Below are 17378 nucleotides of genomic sequence, written 5' to 3'. Positions count from 1 at the left end.
AAGTGTTGAGATTACAAATGTGAGCCATGGCACCCAACCTGTTTCTAGTTTCTGAAAGTGCTTATGTTACTGGCACAAGGTTCTTGGCTCTCAGTGTAACAGAAATTAACAAGAGACCAGGCAAATTTTTCCTAGACAGGGGTTGTTAGGGCTTATGCCTAGAAAGATTGGGCATTAAGAGAGACAGCGCAGGAGAAAGGGTTCTCTGGCTGGCTCTCCAAGGGAGTGCACTGTGGTGTCTTAAGGAGGGTGATATGCGTAATTCATGAGGCAGGTGAGTGTCATTACATATGCAGGGTGGAGTGCAGGGTACGCAGACAAGTAAGGAATCATGCTAACTCATATGTTGATCATGATCAGAAAATCTCCCTGGGCCGAGATTTTAGTATTTCAATCCTAGAAATTTTACTATTACAATCCTAGGGGTTAGGATTGTCATTCTAATTCTAGATTGTCATTCTAGAATTCGCCAGGAGGCCATTCTCACATGCAGGCGATAGAGTTAACTACCTTGAGTAAGATTTATGGCGGAATGCTGCTTATCTTAGTTTTTTCAGACAGCTTGCAAGCTCTCTGGTCAATGGGTATGGTGTCAGTGGGGGTGGTGCTGCAAGGTCTGGTGGTCAGTGGGCATGTATAGAAAAATACGTAAGTGAAGGTGAGATGAGTCCCCCCACCCCATCCCACTACCGTGTCTCGCTTATAGCATGGTAGTCTGGAATTCTCTTCAGATCTTTGATTACATGTCTTTGATGCCAGTTATGCTAGCATTCTCCTTTTATATGAGTATTCCTATTCATTTAAAGGCTTTGGAACTTTTATAAAAGCTGTATCCATTCATACTTTTCTTAACTATTTTTTATTAACCAGGTTCTGGCTAGATACTGGGATACAAATAGGAATTGAGAGTTCCTGCTCTCAATCTCCCAGTTTAGTAATCATGGTTGAGGTGGCAGACATGCAAATAATCACAAAGATTTACACTATTTCCTGATAAGTGATAGATTTACGAGGTTTGGAGGGAACGTGGACAAGGGAAATTAAGCTGTGCTCGATAAATCAGGAAGGGCCTGAGTAGGGCCTGTGCCTCATAGATAGGAGGGCTAGTCCATATAACCTCATCAGGTGAGAATCAGGGCAGCATCATTACATCCTGTTTCTCTACTTCACTGGGTCAGAGGCCATCTTCAAACAGGTGGCTATGTCCTTTAATTCCCTACTTCCTGCTTTAAGAGGGGTATTATCTGCTTTATCTGGAGAAAAGGAAGGAGAGGGAAGTCACCTGGATGAGGCTGGAAAAAGATCCACATTTCTTTCAGTCTCTGACAGAGACATGTCCAACCACAGAATTTCTTGAACTGCATCTTCTTTATTAATGGATTCGGAACTGTATTGCAATACACTAGATCATGACTCTCTTGCTGTGGCATCCATCTGTCTTTCATCAGGAAAGTTGAATTAAATTTAGGCTAGGTGTATCATTTGGGGCACTTAGCAGCTCAATCAGTAGTCCTGTCTTCTTCAGGAACAGAAAGCTAAAACATAATTGTTTCACCTACCTTTAAAAATTCTGCCATATCTTTCATGCTCTGCTGCAATAGTATTCCTTTTATATCTGTCACCAGTGGTTGACATGTGGCAAGTCCTGTTCTCACTTGGAAATTTCCTTTTGTATTCATATTGAATACAATAGAGGGAAATAATTTTGTTGTTTAAGTTTTTTTGGCTAAAAAAATTGTCATTTGTAATTTAGTTTAATATAGAGAAGTTTATAAAAGAAAAGAAAAATGACCCATACTGCTACTCTGAAACCCCTAGTAATATTAAAAATAAGATTAATATATTTAGGTAAACAGAATATTCAAATAGTACCAGTAGGTATAAAATGAAAGTCTAGCTTTTCCTCCTGCCCCACTGCCCTGTCCCCTGTCTTAGATCATGGCTCCTTAAAGGTACCTAGTGTCAATAGCTTCATATTATTTTTAAATGTGTATATGCATACCAACATTTATGTGTTTTCAGTCTTTGGGTATATCTATCAATAATTTTGCTCATTTGTTTATTCATCTAAAAAATATTTGTTAAGGGCCTCTTCTGTGCCAGACAGAATGTTTCACCCTGGGGATACAGCAGCAAACAAAACAGAAAAGGTTGCTCTTCTCATGGCACTTAGAGTCTAGTTGGGAGAGAGAGACAAAAAATGTAAATAAACAAGAAAATAAGATAACTTCAGTTTGTTCAAAATACTGCAAATGAAACAGAGTGGTTTGATGTGATGATGCAGTTAGGTAAGGTGGTTGATGAAGGCCTCTGCTTATACAATTTATTAAACTTCACTGAAAGAAGAAAAACGTGGAATGACTCAGTTGATTCTTGATTTATGCTATTTTTATTTCTAAAGGTGAAACCTCACCTGCCATCCAGCTGCCCACACCTGCAGTCCAGCGCCCAAGCCCTGTCACACTTTTCCAGCCCAGCGTCTCCAGTGCTGCTCAGGTGGCTGTCCAGGATCCAAGTCTGCCGCTCTATCCAGCACTCCCGCCCCAACGCTTTGCTGGGCCTTCCCAGACAGACACTCATCAGCTGCATTCTGAAGGCACTCACACTGTGAAGCAACCCACCCCTGTCTCTCTAGAGAGCACCAACAGGATTTCAAATAGTGCAAGTACTGCCCATGCCAGATTTGCAACTTCGACCATCCAGCCTCCTAAGGAGTATTCCAGCGTTTCCCCTTGTCCCAGAAGTGCTCCAATCCCCCAGGCTTCTCCCATTCCACACCCACATGTCTACCAGCCCCCTCCCCTTGGCCATCCAGCCACACTCTTCGGGACACCACCAAGATTCTCTTTTCATCACCCTTACTTCCTACCCGGACCTCACTACTTCCCATCAAGGTAAATTAACATTTTTTTTTCCTTTTACCTAAACATTCAACTGATGAGTTTTTACCTGTGACAACATTTTTTGTTTGTTTTTAAATACTTAAAAGGGGACTTCTTCAGTTCTGCTGAATAGGAGACAAGCAGTTAACATAAATAGATGGAGAGGGCCAGGTGAGGACTGGGGGAGCTAGAGAGAGTGCATGCTCTAACTCAGCTCCAGCTGACTCTTGTTATGTAAGAATATAGGCTTCAGGCTGGGTGCAGTGGCTCGTGCCTGTAATTCCAGCACTTTGGGAGGCCAAGGTGGGTGGGTAACTTGAGGTCAGGAGTTTGAGACCAGCCTGGCCAACATGGTGAAACCTTGTCTCTACTAAAAATACAAAAATTAGCCAGGCATGGTGGCATGTGCCTGTGATCCCAGCTACTCAGGAGGCTGAAGCAGGAGAATCACTTGAACCCGGGAGGCAGAGGTTGCGGTGAGCTGAGATCACACCACTGCACTCCAGCCTGGGTGACCATCTCAAAAAAAAAAAAAAAAAAAAGAAAAGAAAAGAAAAAGAATATAGGCTTTAATGTCAGATAGAATTTTTCATGCAAAGTAACTATGAGACCTTAAGATTGTTTAGTCAAATGTATAGAGGTGTGCTTATTGTATAGAGGGTATGCTTCTCAAACTTTAATGTGTATATAAATCATGGTATTTTGTTAAAATGCAGATTCTGATTCATTGGGTCTGGGGTATAGTAGTATCCTATATGGGGGTATAGTATGCCTGATATTTTGCATTTCTAGCAAGCTCCCAAGTAATTGCCAATTCTGCTGGTTTATGGACCACACTTTGAAGAGCAAGGGTATAGAGGAGGGCGCTTGGTCTAAGTGAAAAATTGTTTATTTACCTAGGTTAAATGACAAGACCAAAGTTATACTACCTCTTTGTGCCCTTTTTACCAAACTAGAAAATTTCCCATGTAAATTACCAATAAAGGAATTCATTTTCATAGGGAAATATCTAGGGAAAACAAATGTGTAACTTCATTTTGGAATGATAGAAATTTAACTCCCTTCAAAGTATTCTGATAGAGTGGTATTAGCCTGTACTTTCCTTTTTTTTTTTTTTTGAGATGGGGGTTTGCTCTTGTTGCCCAGGCTGGAGTGCAATGGCACGATCTCGGCTCACCACAACCTCCGCCTCCCGAGTTGAAGCAATTCGCCTGCCTCAGCCTCCTAAGTAGTTGGGATTACAGGCATGCGTCACCACGCCTGGCTAATTTTTTTTTTTTTTTTTTGTATTTTTAATAAAGACGGGGTTTCTCAATGTTGGTCAGGCTGATCTCGAACTCCCAACCTCAGATAATCCGCCCACCTCAGCCTCCCAAAGTGCTGAGATTACAGGCATGAACCACCATGCCTGGCCTAGCCTTTACTTTTCAATTACTGTTAAATGTGTAGACAGAGATGGTTTCTGTTGAGACGGGAGTATTAAAGTGTCTAACACCAATCTTTTTTTGTTTCTTACTTAACAAGCAAATCTGCTTCCCACTAGGGTATACCTACACCTCAATAGAAACAACTTTTGAGGTATATATTATGTTGTTTCAGTTTATAATGGGATTGCCTGCTTTTGGGTCCTTAGCTCAGGACTGGAAGAAAGTGGAACCAGAGGATTAGATAGGGAGAAAGGGAGAATTTTGTTATCTAGGGTTGTTTTGTTTTATGTAGAATCTTTTTATCTTTTGCGGCCTTAAGTATTTTAGTTCAAGGGATCAAACCTTAAGAGACTTTTAATTTAAGGCTGGGGGGTTGATAATCTGTTTTCATTGCTATCTTCTAGGATCTAGGATTTTACAGGAATTTTGGAGAATTTTACAAAAATTTTCCTAGATATAAGAATAATATGAAGGATGTAGATTGAATTTAATAAATGAATAAATTTGGGAACACTTGGCCTTAGTTAGAGCCTTGAGGCCTATAACAAAAATTGTGGAAATTATATTTGTTACATAATTAATTTTGTAATATGGGAAATGCTTGGACCCTATTTACTCACAGGATAGGCGAATAAGAGTCAATTACAATGGGCTGTGTACCACAATCTCACTCTAGCTGTTACTAGTTTTTTCTTTGTTGTATTTTTCTTCGTTTTAGTGTTTTGAGAGCTAAGAATTTTTACATGTCGTTTTTATAACAATCCTGTGACTTGGGTATAATATTCCTCTACTTTTTCAGTTAATGGGATTAGTAAATGGATTAATAAATAACCTCATCAAGATTATACAGTGGCAGAGCCAATAGTCAAATTCAGGTTTGATTGATTTTGAATTTCATATTTGTCTTTTTTACTATATCGGTAAGACTTCTTTTATGATGGTTCCTCTTGATTGACAGCTGTTAGTTGCTAGCAGAGAATCATATGGAAAAAAATATACTTTTGAATAAAAAACTCACATAGTCAAGTGGACGTTGGGGCAGGTAATGTTTCCTTACATATTACATAGATTAAATCCTAGAAGTCTAAATTACTCATTCACGACAAAGCTTGTAAAATTTGGCTGTTAATGTACAAATTATCTGACACTTTAAGGAACATTTTAAAAGGAAGCTCTTGAAAGTAAGTTCTTTGTTTTTGTTTGCTTGTTTGTTTGTTTTTGAGATAGAGTCTTGCTCTGTCACCCAGGCTGGAGTGCAGTGGCGTGATCTTGGCTCACTGCAACCTCTGCCTTCCGGGTTCAAGCAGTTCTCCTATTTGAGCCTCCCGAGTAGCTGGGACTACAGGTGCCTGTCATCATGCACAGCTAATTTTTGTATTTTTAGTAGAGATGGGGTTTTACCATATTGGTCAGGCTGGTCTCGAACTCCTGACCTCAGGTGATCCACCCGCCTCAGTCTCCCAAAGTGCTGGGATTATGGGCGTGAGCCACCATGCCTGCCCAAAAGTAAGTTCTTAGAAGACAAAAACTACCTTTTTCATTAATACTATTATTGCTAATTAATAATAATGCTATTGGAAGAACCAAATGAAGTGACTAAGTAGTTATTATACTGAATTTTATTTCATTTAAGAATGTCAGAGCAGTATGTCAATTATAAACATTAAGCTATGCATAGTTTTTTAGAAAAGAACACTAGCCTTATGAATTATAGTATTTTTCAATTGTTTTTCTGACTTATACCTGTACGTGTCTGATGATAATTTTTCCAAGGAAATAGATTATTTATGACTGTCTAGATAGTATATTTCAGTAAACTCTAAATGCCAAAATTAATTGATTCTCTTTCAGTTTTTCTCTTCTCCCAATTGATAATGGAATCTCCTGTAAAGAATATTTCTGAGTGGGTGCAGTGGCTCATGCCTGTAATCTCAGCACTTTGGGAGGCCGAGGCGGCCAGATGACCTGAGTTCAGGTGTTTTACATCAGCCTGGTGAACATGATGAAACCCCGTCTCTCCTAAAAATACAAAAATTAGCCAGGTGTGGTGGGGGGCACCTGTAATCCCAGCTACTTGGGAGGTTGAGGCAGAGAACCGCTTGAACCCGGGAGGCAGAGGTTGCAGTGAATCAAGATCACACCACTGTACTCCAGCCTGGGCACCAGAGTGAGACCATGTCTCAAAAAACCAAAAAAAATTTTTTTTCACCAAACAGTTCATTTTGCCCTGTGTATGTAGAGTAAAAATCAAGTAGGCTAGGTGGTTTAATCAAGGAGTCACTTTACAAAACAGATGGACACTCAGAAGTGCTGCTCCCCATCTCTGGGGCTAACATCTTATTCCTGCCTTCAGATCTTAACCATCATCATACTGTGTTTATCAAAATGCTCTCTTTCTGTGTACTGCATTATTCTTCAGACTAGTTCTTTTCTCCCTACCCCTTCCTCTCTCTTCTTCTTGCAGTATATTGGGCTTTCATATTCAAGGGCGATACATAGGATCTTCATTCTGTTGGCCATTGAGTAAAAAATATGTGTTTAAAATCTATTGTGATTAGGGATAAAGAAAAGATATGAAGACAAATGGGGATTTACTAGCTTGAAATATATGGAAAATACACTCAGATATATGGTGGGGAAGTTCAAAGAATTCCTGGATTTGTAAAATAGCATCGAAATTGTAAAATTTTAGGCAAATGAATAAAAGGTTAAACCCAATTCTCTTTAACCTTTGTTTGGGTCAGAGACCCATTTGAGAATTTGATGGAAGTTATAGACTCCTTCCATAAAAATGCATATCTACATACATATACAAACTTTTGCCTAAACTTTTATGGAGGAGGGAAACTTACAGTCCTAAAACATGATAGACTTCGTTAACATAGAATACCTTCTGCTGTAACTAGCTAGAAATGTTGAATTTAAATATGAATAATTTAATACCTACTTGAACTCACCAGCAAGGAACTCAACATGTGCCAAAATGATCAACAAGTTGAAAACTAGTTATAATGTTCCTGGAGATGATTTTCAGATTCAGAAATAGTTACATTGGTTATAAACTTGGGTTTTAAGCTGGATATGCTGTCACGCGCCTGTAGTCCCAGCCACTTGGGAGGCTGAGGTGGAGTTCAAGGCCAGCCTTGGCAACAAATTGTGATCCTGTCTCTAAAACAAAAACAAAAACAGAAAAAAACATAAACTTGAGTTTTAATGTCTGCGAAGCGATTAGAGATGAGGTCTTGACCCTGCTCTGCTCCCCTGTTCAAGGTGGTGATAGGTACTGAAACTAAAACCTCTCTATAAAGCCAAGACCCTGGAAGGAATTTTTTTCTTTCTTTCTCTTTTTTTTTTTGACAGAGTCTTGCTCTGCCTGCCAGACTGGAGTGCAGTGGTGTGATCTCAACTCACTGCAGCCTCTGCCTCCAGGGTTCAAGCAATTCTTGTTCCTCAGCCTCCCGAGTAGCTAGGATTACAAGTACAAGCTACCGTGCCTGGTTAATTTTTGTATTTTTATTAGAGACTGAGTTTTGTCATGTTAGTCAGGCTGGTCTTGAACTCCTGGCCATAAGTGATCTGCCCACCTTGGCCTCCTAGAGTGTTGGGATTACAGGCATGAGCCACCACACCGGGCTGGAAGGACTTTTTAACCTTGATAAAAGGAATAGAAAGTTTTTGTCATTGATCCAGGTAAAGCACAGAAGAATCTTGTTTTTACCCAGGGCTCTATGTGACTTTCATTAGAAATAAAATTCCCAAGGTGTTTCACACATTGGTTCAGAGTCTAAAATCATCCTATCCACTGGATGCAGACATTTCTTTTTCTTTTGAGGTGGAGTTTCGCTCTTTTTGCCCAGGCTGGAGTGTAATGCCACGATCTCGGCTCACTGCATTGCCTCCTGGGTTCAAGTGATTCTCCTGCCTCAGCCTCCCGAGTATCTGGGATTATAGGTGCCCACTACCATGTCCAGCTAATTTTATATTTTTAGTAGAGACGGGGTTTCACCTGTCTCTACTGCAAGTCCAGTGAGACCTAGTTAGCTAGACTTTTCAGGATAGAGTACCAGAGAAAAGAGCTACACACAGAGGGAACTCCAAATGACTGTGTAGGGCCCCTCTTGAATATTCAGTGAAGTACTAATTAGTGAATGCTTGTGAAGAAACAACCCAAGGCGGTGAAAGAACCACCTGAAAGGATTAGAGAAAACAGTATCTGACAATCATGCACTAACACAGTGCTGGGAATAGTCCCACCAACTAGATTGGAAAACTTCTATGGGGCACAGAACATTTGGTACTCAGAAGGGTCTTGCTTCAGATAACCTTAGCCTAAATGTAGCTATGATCACAACTAAAAAAATTTTTTTTTTTTATGGGGTGGTTCTTACTATGTCACCCAGGCTGCAGTGCAGTGGCATGATCATAGCTCACTGCAGCCCTGAACTCCTGGGCCTAAGCAATCCTTCTTCCTAAGCCTCCTGAATAACTGGGACTACAAGTGTGCACCACCATGTCCAGCTAATATTTTCATTTTTTTTGTAGAGACAGGGCCTTACTTTGTTGCCCAGGCTGGTTTCAAGCTCCTGGCCTCCCAAAGTGCTGGAATTACAGGCATAAGCCATTGCGCTCTAATTTTTTTTTTTTTTTTTTTTTTTTTTTGAGACGGATTCTCACTCTGTCGCCCAGGCTGGAGTGTGGTGGCACAATCTTGGCTCACTGCAACCGCAGCCTCCCAGGTTCGAGCAAGCAATTCTCCTGCCTCAGCCTCCGGAATACCTGGGACTACAGGCCACACCACCACGCTCAGCTAATTTTTGTATTTTTAGTAGAGATGGGGTTTCACCATGTTGACCAGGCTGGTCTCAAACTCCTAACCTCAGGTAATCCACCCGCCTTGGCCTTCCAAGGTGCTGGGATTACAGGCATGAGCCACCATGCTCAGCTCAAAACTCTTAAAAGCAAGACCTGAAAGGACCAACTTGTTTCTAAGTTATTTAACTGCATCCAAGAGCAAAGTTTAAGAACAGAAATAGAATCAAATGATTAAAAAGGTAAGTGAGAATACAGTTCATTTTTGAGATGGCAGCACAGGGAGCTCCATGGACCTAGTCTCTAGCAAACAAGTGTAACTGGTGAAAACTATTTTTAAAAACCAACCATTCAAGTCTCTGGAAGTTACTGGGTGTGGTGGTGTACCTGTAGTCTCAGCTACTTGGGAGGCTGAGGCAGGAAGATTGCTTGAGCCCAGCAATTTGAGACTGCAGTGAGCTATGATCATGCCACTGCATTCTGGCGTGTGTGACAGAGCAAAATCCCATCTCTTAAATTATATAGATAAAATATATATATAAGTAATGATAATTTTATATATATATATATATATGAAATCCAGAAGGCCACACACATATCCAGAACTAGACCCATGTTCAGAAAACACACGAAAAGACCCCGAGCTTTTAACTCTGACTGATCTGTAGGCTCTGTGTAAGCAGGAAGTAAAGACTAAGGCTGAATTGAAAACAGCCTGGCTAAGTATGTAAGGAGTGCCCCAACTCAAAGCCAATCTGCAAAGACCAGGATAATATTTTTTGTTTTGTTTTTGTTTCTAGGTTTTTAAGGAAATCTCTTTCAAATTTGTGACCGCTAAGCTAATTGAACAGAGATTTCAATGACCATGCATAACAAAGAATACAGTCTTTACAAAAATACTCTAGAAAACCAAATAAACAACTACAATCCCAAACAAGCAACAACAACAGACCTTGGATAAGGGAAATAATTTGATTTCTAGTGGCATCACACTATAATATTCAAAACATCCAGTTTTCAACAAAAAGTTACAAGATATGCAAAGAAACAAGAAAGTAGGGCATTCACAAGGAAAAGATAGTAGTAGTAACTATCCCCAAGGAAGGTGAGACATTGGATTTACTAGACAGTTTAAATCAGCTGTTTTAAATATGCTCAAGGAGCTAAAGGAAACCGGGAGAACAATGTCTTACCAAATAGATCATATCAATAAGGAGATAGAAATAAAAAAAAGAACCAAAGTCAAATCCTCAAGCTAAAGATTGCAATAATTTCTTGTAAGACTTACCAGTCATATATTGAAATAGTGTTTCTAGTTTCCATTACTGATATTTTCCTGTTCCTTATGACAGACCTTTTAGGTTGACAGAACAGGCATTGCTATCCCTATTTTATATAAGAAGGATACAAGGATCAGATAAAGTAAGATTTACTTAAGTTTACCAGGTTCTTATGTGGCATAGCTAGAACTAGAGCCTGGGTAGGGTGGCATGGTAGTTAGGAGAACAAGTTCTGAAATCAAATTGGCTGATTCTGTCTACCACTTACTAATTCTATCATTTTGAGCAAGTTATTTAACCTTTTTAAAGCTCCATTTCCTCATCTGTACAGTGGTGATATTTATAGTATCTATCCGTTAGGGTCATTCTGAGTGTCGTTCAGTGTTATATTGAAATAACATATACACTCCTTGGCCAATGCCTGAAAAATAGTAAATGCTTACCTATTGGATAATATTATTATTTGGACTATTCTAAGTAATGTTTTTCTCCCTACACCATGATGCTTTTATAGTTTTTTACTTTCACTCATGTAACCTTCTAGGATTGCCTTTGTCTTAATTGATCTTTTTGTTCTCTGAACATAACACTAACTCGTCTTTACCAAACCAAAATAGTCACTATAATGCTGGCATTATAGACTTTAGCACATGTCTAATATATACCTAGATTTTATGTTTTTTAAAAAATTATCTACCAAACCTTAACATAGCATCTTGCCTACACTGAGTCCTGAAAAACATAGTTATTAGGTGAATTATTTCTAGCTGAAGTGAAGGCTTTGTGGAAGGGAGAGATTTTTTTTTTTTTTTTTTTTTTGAGACAGAGTCTCGCTTAGTCGCCCAGGCTGGAGTGCAGTGGCGCGATCTCGGCTCACTGCAAGCTCCGCCTCCCAGGTTCACGCCATTCTCCTGCCTCAGCCTCCCGAGTAGCTGGGACTACAGGCGCCCGCCGCCTCGCCCGGCTAATTTTTTGCATTTTTAGTAGAGACGGGGTTTCACAGTGTTAGCCAGGATGGTCTCGATCTCCTGACCTTGTGATCCGCCCGCCTCGGCCTCCCAAAGTGCTGGGATTACAGGCGTGAGCCACCGCGCCCGGCCGAGATTTTTGTTTTATTGATACATAACATTTTACATATTTACGGGGTACATGTCATAAATATGTATAAAATGTGTAATGATCAAGTCAGGGTATTTGGGTTATCTGTCACCTTCATTATTTATCATTTCTTTATATTGGGAACATTTTTAGTCCTCTCTTATAGCTACTTTGAAATACACAAGACATTATTGCTAACTACAGTCACCCTACAGTGCTACTGAGCATTAGAACTTATATCTTCTAATTGTATGTTTGTACCCATTAGTCAGCCTCTTATCATCCTTGAATTATCTGTGGAATTCAATGGATGGAGAGACCTGCTATATGAGCGAAGTTGTGCTAGCCAGAAGCACAGTGTATTTGGCCGTGCGCGGTGGCTCACACCCATAATCCCAACACTTTGGGAGGCCGAGGCAGATGGATCACCTGAGGTCAGGAGTTCGAGACCAGACTGGCCAACATCGTGAAACCCTATCTCTACTAAAATACAAAAAGTTGCTGGGCATGGTGGTGGGCACCTGTAATCCCAGCTACTTGGGAGACTGGGACAGGAGAACTGCTTGAACCTGGGAGGCAGAGATTGCAGTGAGCCAATTTCATGCCACTGCACTCCAGCCTGGGTTACAGAGCAAGACTCTGTCTGAAAAAAAAAAAAAAAAAAAAGAAGCACAGTATATTCAGGACATGTGTATTAAATTTAAAATGCCTGAACTAAGAGTGGCAGTAGGCATGGAAACCTGAAAAATTTTAGAAACTTTACCTCATTTGTTATAATTAACACCAGCAAGGTACCTAGTACTTGAAGATTTGGGGGTAGGGCATAGTTTCAGAATTTGAGATAAAGTCTAGTCTGTCATACTTAGGTTTTTAAAAGTATGGAAACAAAATTGGGGGGTGTGTGTGTGTGAAGGCAAGAAATGAAACACTTAACTTGCCATGGGTTTTGCTGATGAGTATGGTCATTATGTTTATGATTATCTGTCACTAGATGGATGGACTCTACCTCTTCCTATGATTCCTGTTCTATGCCTTTGAAAGAGAATAATACTTTAAAAAAATTGACAAATGGGTCTGAGTAGCAGAATTTTTGAGGTGTAATGTTTTTTAAAAATTATTATTTTTTAGACGAAGTCTCATTATATTACCCAGGCTGGCTTCAAACTCCTGGGCTCAAGTGATCGTCAGCCTCAGCCTCCTGAGTAGCTGGGACTACAGGCATGCACTACTGTGCCCAGCAAGTGGCAGAAATTTTGGATTTGCCATTTTTTTTTTTTTAGACGAAGTCTTGCTCTGTTGCCCAGGCTGGAGTGCAGTGGCACAATCTCCGCTCACTGCAACCTCCGCCTCCTGCGTTCACGCCATTCTCCTGTCTCAGCCTCCCGAGTAGCTGGGACTACAGGCGCCCGCCACCATGCCCAGCTAATTTTTTATATTTTTAGTAGAGATGGGGTTTCACCATGTTAGCCAGGATGGTCTCGATCTCCTAACCCTGTGATCCGCCCACCTTGGCCTCCCAGAGTGCTGGGATTACAGGCATGAGCCACTGCACCCAGCCAAAAAACCGTAATTTGTAAAACTGCAAAATGTCTTTTTGATTCTTCACATTCTTGCCCTCCAAAAAATGTTTTGGAAAAGACCTTTAAGATCATAGTTTACTACCAGTTTTAAATCTTTCTAGTAGTAACAGTGTTTTAAATTTACTTTACTATTGAATGTCAATGAAAAAATTTAAGTTGTCTTCTGTTTCAGTGCCTCAATATTCCGGATCTCTAGATTTCAATGTAGTTATACATTTCCCCCCGCCCCACCATGAGCTTCCTTTTCAAAAAAAAAAAAACCAGGAAAAACAACTATTGCACCATTGCGTTGTTTACTAAGTGTCAATTCTGTTTGTTTTTGTTTTTGTTTTTGAGACGGAGTCTTACTCTGTCACCAGACTGGAGTGCAGTGGCGCAATCTCAGCTCACTGCAACCTCTACCTCCTGGGTTCAAGCGATCCTCCTGCCTCAGCCTCCTGAGTAGCTGGGACTATAGGCACACACCATCACGCCCAGCTAATTTTTTGTGTTTTTAGTAGAGATGGGGTTTCACTATGTTGGCCAGGATGGTCTCAATCTCTTGACCTCATGTTCTGCACACCTCGGCCTCCCAAAGTGTTGGGATTACAGGCGTGAGCCTCCACGCCCAGCCACTAAGTGTCAATTCTTAGCATAGCTCCACACACATCTGCATTTCCAAAACCTTATGTGGTATGAGGCATCATGAGAGAAAGACCAGAATAAGCAATTTTGTTATCATGGTTGTCAAAAGGTAAGAAGCCTGAGGCTAATGATAGATAACAGTGCTGGTTTCTTGTGGATGGGGACTGGGCAGTGGGAAAAGAGCAGAGGAATACATGAAGTGGTTGCAGAAAGGAACTTTCCAAGCCCCGAAGAGGATGCATTAACTTGCTGTGTTAGTCTGTATGCAAGGCAGTATGTGGGCAAGATCTAATTCCTTGTTTGTGTTTTTCTGCTGCAGTACATGCCCTTACAGTCGGCCTCCCTTTGGCTATGGAAATTTTCCGAGTTCAATGCCAGAATGCCTTGGTTATTATGAAGACAGGTACCAAAAACATGAGGCTATATTTTCAGCTTTAAATAGAGACTATTCTTTTAGAGACTACTCAAGTGAACGCACACACAGCGAAAATTCTCGGAGTTGTGAGAACATGAATGGAACTTCTTTCTATAACAGTCATAGCCACAGTGGGGAAGAATACTTAAACCCTGTGCCTCAACTGGACATTGGAGCCTTGGAGAATGTCTTCACAGCCCCGACATCAACTCCTTCTAGCATCCAGCAAGTCAATGTCACTGACAGTGATGAGGAGGAAGAAGAAAAAGTGCTCAGGGATTTATAATTTTAAAACAAATATGCACAGAAAATAAACATTTCTTAAAATATATTCTGGGTCAGTTGGTATGAGAAAAAAAAAGCCTAGAATTCTTTGTTGAAAGTTTTTCAGTCATGATTTGAGGAGTTAAAACCAAATGCAATTTATGTCTTCATAAAATTTTCATTAGTGAAACTAGAGTCTGGATGTTTCATTGTAGGAATATTTAAGTTATTAAGTAGTTTATTTTTAATGGCTGAAATTTGCATCAACCTATATTATTATTACTTTATCCTGGAACATGCAAAATACTGAAGCCTCACAATTGTATGTGAGGGGAAAAGGGGTATAAATCTAGCATAGTGTGATTTTTATTTTATCTCAGGATACATTTTTTTAATGATTTTTTGTTTGCTGTTTATGTAATACTTATGGATGTTGTCAATTTTTGATGTAACATTTTGAAAGTATTTTGACAACTCTTAGTGAACTTGGACTCGGTTGCTAAATTTAACTTACACTAATAACAAATTATAAGTTCCAAATGTGTTTTAATGGCACCTGGGTGATTCCTTCAGCTAAATTTAGTCATTTCTGTTTCTAAATATTTTATCATTTTAAAGTATTTTTTTCCATTTGGCATACATTGTTCTTTGTTGTAATTAAATAAACATAGATAAAATTGTTCTTGTTGAATGTTTTCTGTTTGGGGGATAGAAATAAGCAAACAGAATATTATTCATAGAAGATTATTTTCTATACCATATACAGATACTCATTTTTACCTAATAGTCTCCAGAATTGTATAGATTCTATTAGCTCATATGAGACTTAAACATGTATCAACAAAGATGTGCACACATTCTGATGCCATTTCCAAACTCTACACATATGTACACGTGACTTAAGCATGTCCCAGAATGGAAGAGCTCTTCCAGATTTGGCTCAAGCAGCTGTCTTGAAAACTGTGAAGTTTAAGAGCATGTGGAATTTATTTAATTCACGATCAACAAAAAAAAACTCTACCTGTGACATAACCTCCTGGTAAGTACCCAGTTAGGGATTGAGAAGGCCTTTTTAGAACAGTATCAGGACGGCCAGGGTTGAGATCATGGTAAAAGATCTCTAAGGTACAAAGTGAATTGATGATGGGAAATAGTCACCAACCAATACACTTTTTCTTCAATTACCATATAATTTATGCAAATTGAGATCCTGCTACTTAAAACAGTGTGGAGATTGTGTGTGGAAATCTCTTCTAAGCTTCCACGTTCTTTCTTTACTAAACCTGTATTTGTTTCTTAAACAAAATTTCTTAATGTAATACATTTCATCAGACAACGTTTATTGTACGACATTTCCCAATACAAATTTTGTTTTCATGGTTTTCTTTATTACTACGCTCAATGCCATTTTGATGTCGTTAAAGAGCAAAACTAGAATTTCTTGGTGATAGAAAGCAAACATTATGTCACCTCACATCTGAACTAAAGTAACATTTGATTGTCTACACATTTGATATCTATACCATTAAGGAGAAATGGATGCAACAATTTGATCTATTTTACCTCATCTCATTTAATAGCACCTTTGTGACTAACTGGATTTTTACCATAGACCTTATTATAGACAAATTGGTTGGTGGAATCACTGTATAAAGCAGTGAATGAGATAAAGCATAGGTCAGTATATCCTAACTGCCTGTCTGTAGGGTAGCCCTGCCTCTCTCCAATTCTTTCCTTAAACTTTTCTTTTAATGGCTAACGCTGGGCAATTCTTTTACTCTTCCTCTTCCTCAGTGCTGGGATCAGAAGCCAGGAGTTTAGATTGTTTAGATCCACAGTACGATTTGGGCTGGGAAATATGAGTATTTCATTTAGAAAGTACCTAATTGCAGATAAGCATTCCCAACTACAAATGCCCATATCTGATCATTTACAGCTTTTCAAACCACCGACTAGAGATCTACAGACCAAACAAAGCCCTGCCCCACTGGCAGTAATTCATCTGCCTTTCTAAGTCATCAAGTGAAATTCTCCAAGTTCAAAGCCACAAGTACTTTCTAATAGGTCTCACTGCCTTGTTTGTTAGGTAATGACATTTGTTATAAGAATAGTCTCAAAATATGTTGAAATCTCAATATGTTTAGAATGTCACTCAGCTGTTCTATGCTTTGGGCAAAACTGCTCTGGCTATTTGCAAATGAAAACTAGTTTCACTGCAAATTGACTGAAAATAGAGTTAGTCTGAACTTTCAAGGAGCTGAGTTACCAAATTTAGGAGGACAAGAGCAGTATTTCTTTACATTTGTCGGTGAGATCCAAGCCTTTTAGATATTCTGACAAAATTTGGTCACATAAGTTTGGAAAAAACATGTCACACCCCACCTTAAAGAGTCTCAGTGTCCATTATTATCGTTATGTCTCAAAACTCTTACAGTAAAGAAACATGTTAAACTCTATTTCGGCATTTCCCAATCTTATTTAGGGTGAACTCCCCCAACTTTTTGTGTTAACATATCACCTACTAACATCTCACAGAGCACACTTCAGAAAACAATAATAGCTGGTGGCTTTGGTTTAAAAATTGTTGACTTCGCATATGGTTTTCTGCATTGGGTAGTTCAAACTCCTTAGTGAAAGCACTGGCTGAATAAAGTTTTCTTCATTGTATCTTAATGGTCTTAAAAGATTGAAAAACTGAAACTTATAATTGTTAATTTACCGGCTACTAAACCGGCTTTTTAAATGATACTTTAAGTTCTGGGATTTATGTGTAGAACGTGCAGTTTTGTTACATAGGTATACGTGTGCCATGGTGGTTTGCTGCACCCATCAACCCATCATCTACATTAGGTATTTCTTGTAACGCTATCCTTCCCCTAGCCCCCCACCCCCTGACAAGCCCCGATGTGTAATGTTTCCTTCCCTGTGTCCACGTGTCCTCATTGTTCAGCTCCCACTTATAAGTGAGAAGATGCGATGTTTGGTTTTCTGTTCTTGTG

General features: G+C 39.5%; 1 protein-coding gene across 2 annotated transcripts in view; it reads left to right on the top strand.

Annotated features, from left to right (window-relative positions):
• SOX30 (SRY-box transcription factor 30) overlaps positions 1-15060 on the top strand; it is a 30687-nt gene extending 15627 nt beyond the window's left edge. Inside the window, exons 4-5 of one of the 2 annotated variants that reach the window (XM_005558395.5) lie at positions 2402-2894; positions 14020-15060. In XM_005558395.5, coding sequence (XP_005558452.2) covers positions 2402-2894; positions 14020-14401 — 875 coding nt within the window. In that variant the 3' untranslated portion in view covers positions 14402-15060. The remainder of the gene's footprint in view (positions 1-2401; positions 2895-14019) is intronic. The other variant, XM_005558396.5, reaches the window with a different exon arrangement.
• Positions 15061-17378: the final 2318 nt, after the last annotated feature.

Source organism: Macaca fascicularis, chromosome 6 (genome assembly GCF_037993035.2).
Source record: "Macaca fascicularis isolate 582-1 chromosome 6, T2T-MFA8v1.1".
In the NCBI taxonomy this organism is placed as follows: domain Eukaryota; kingdom Metazoa; phylum Chordata; class Mammalia; order Primates; family Cercopithecidae; genus Macaca; species Macaca fascicularis.
The sequence above is the reverse complement of the archived record's forward strand: the minus strand, read 5'-3'. Positions and strand labels throughout refer to the sequence as shown.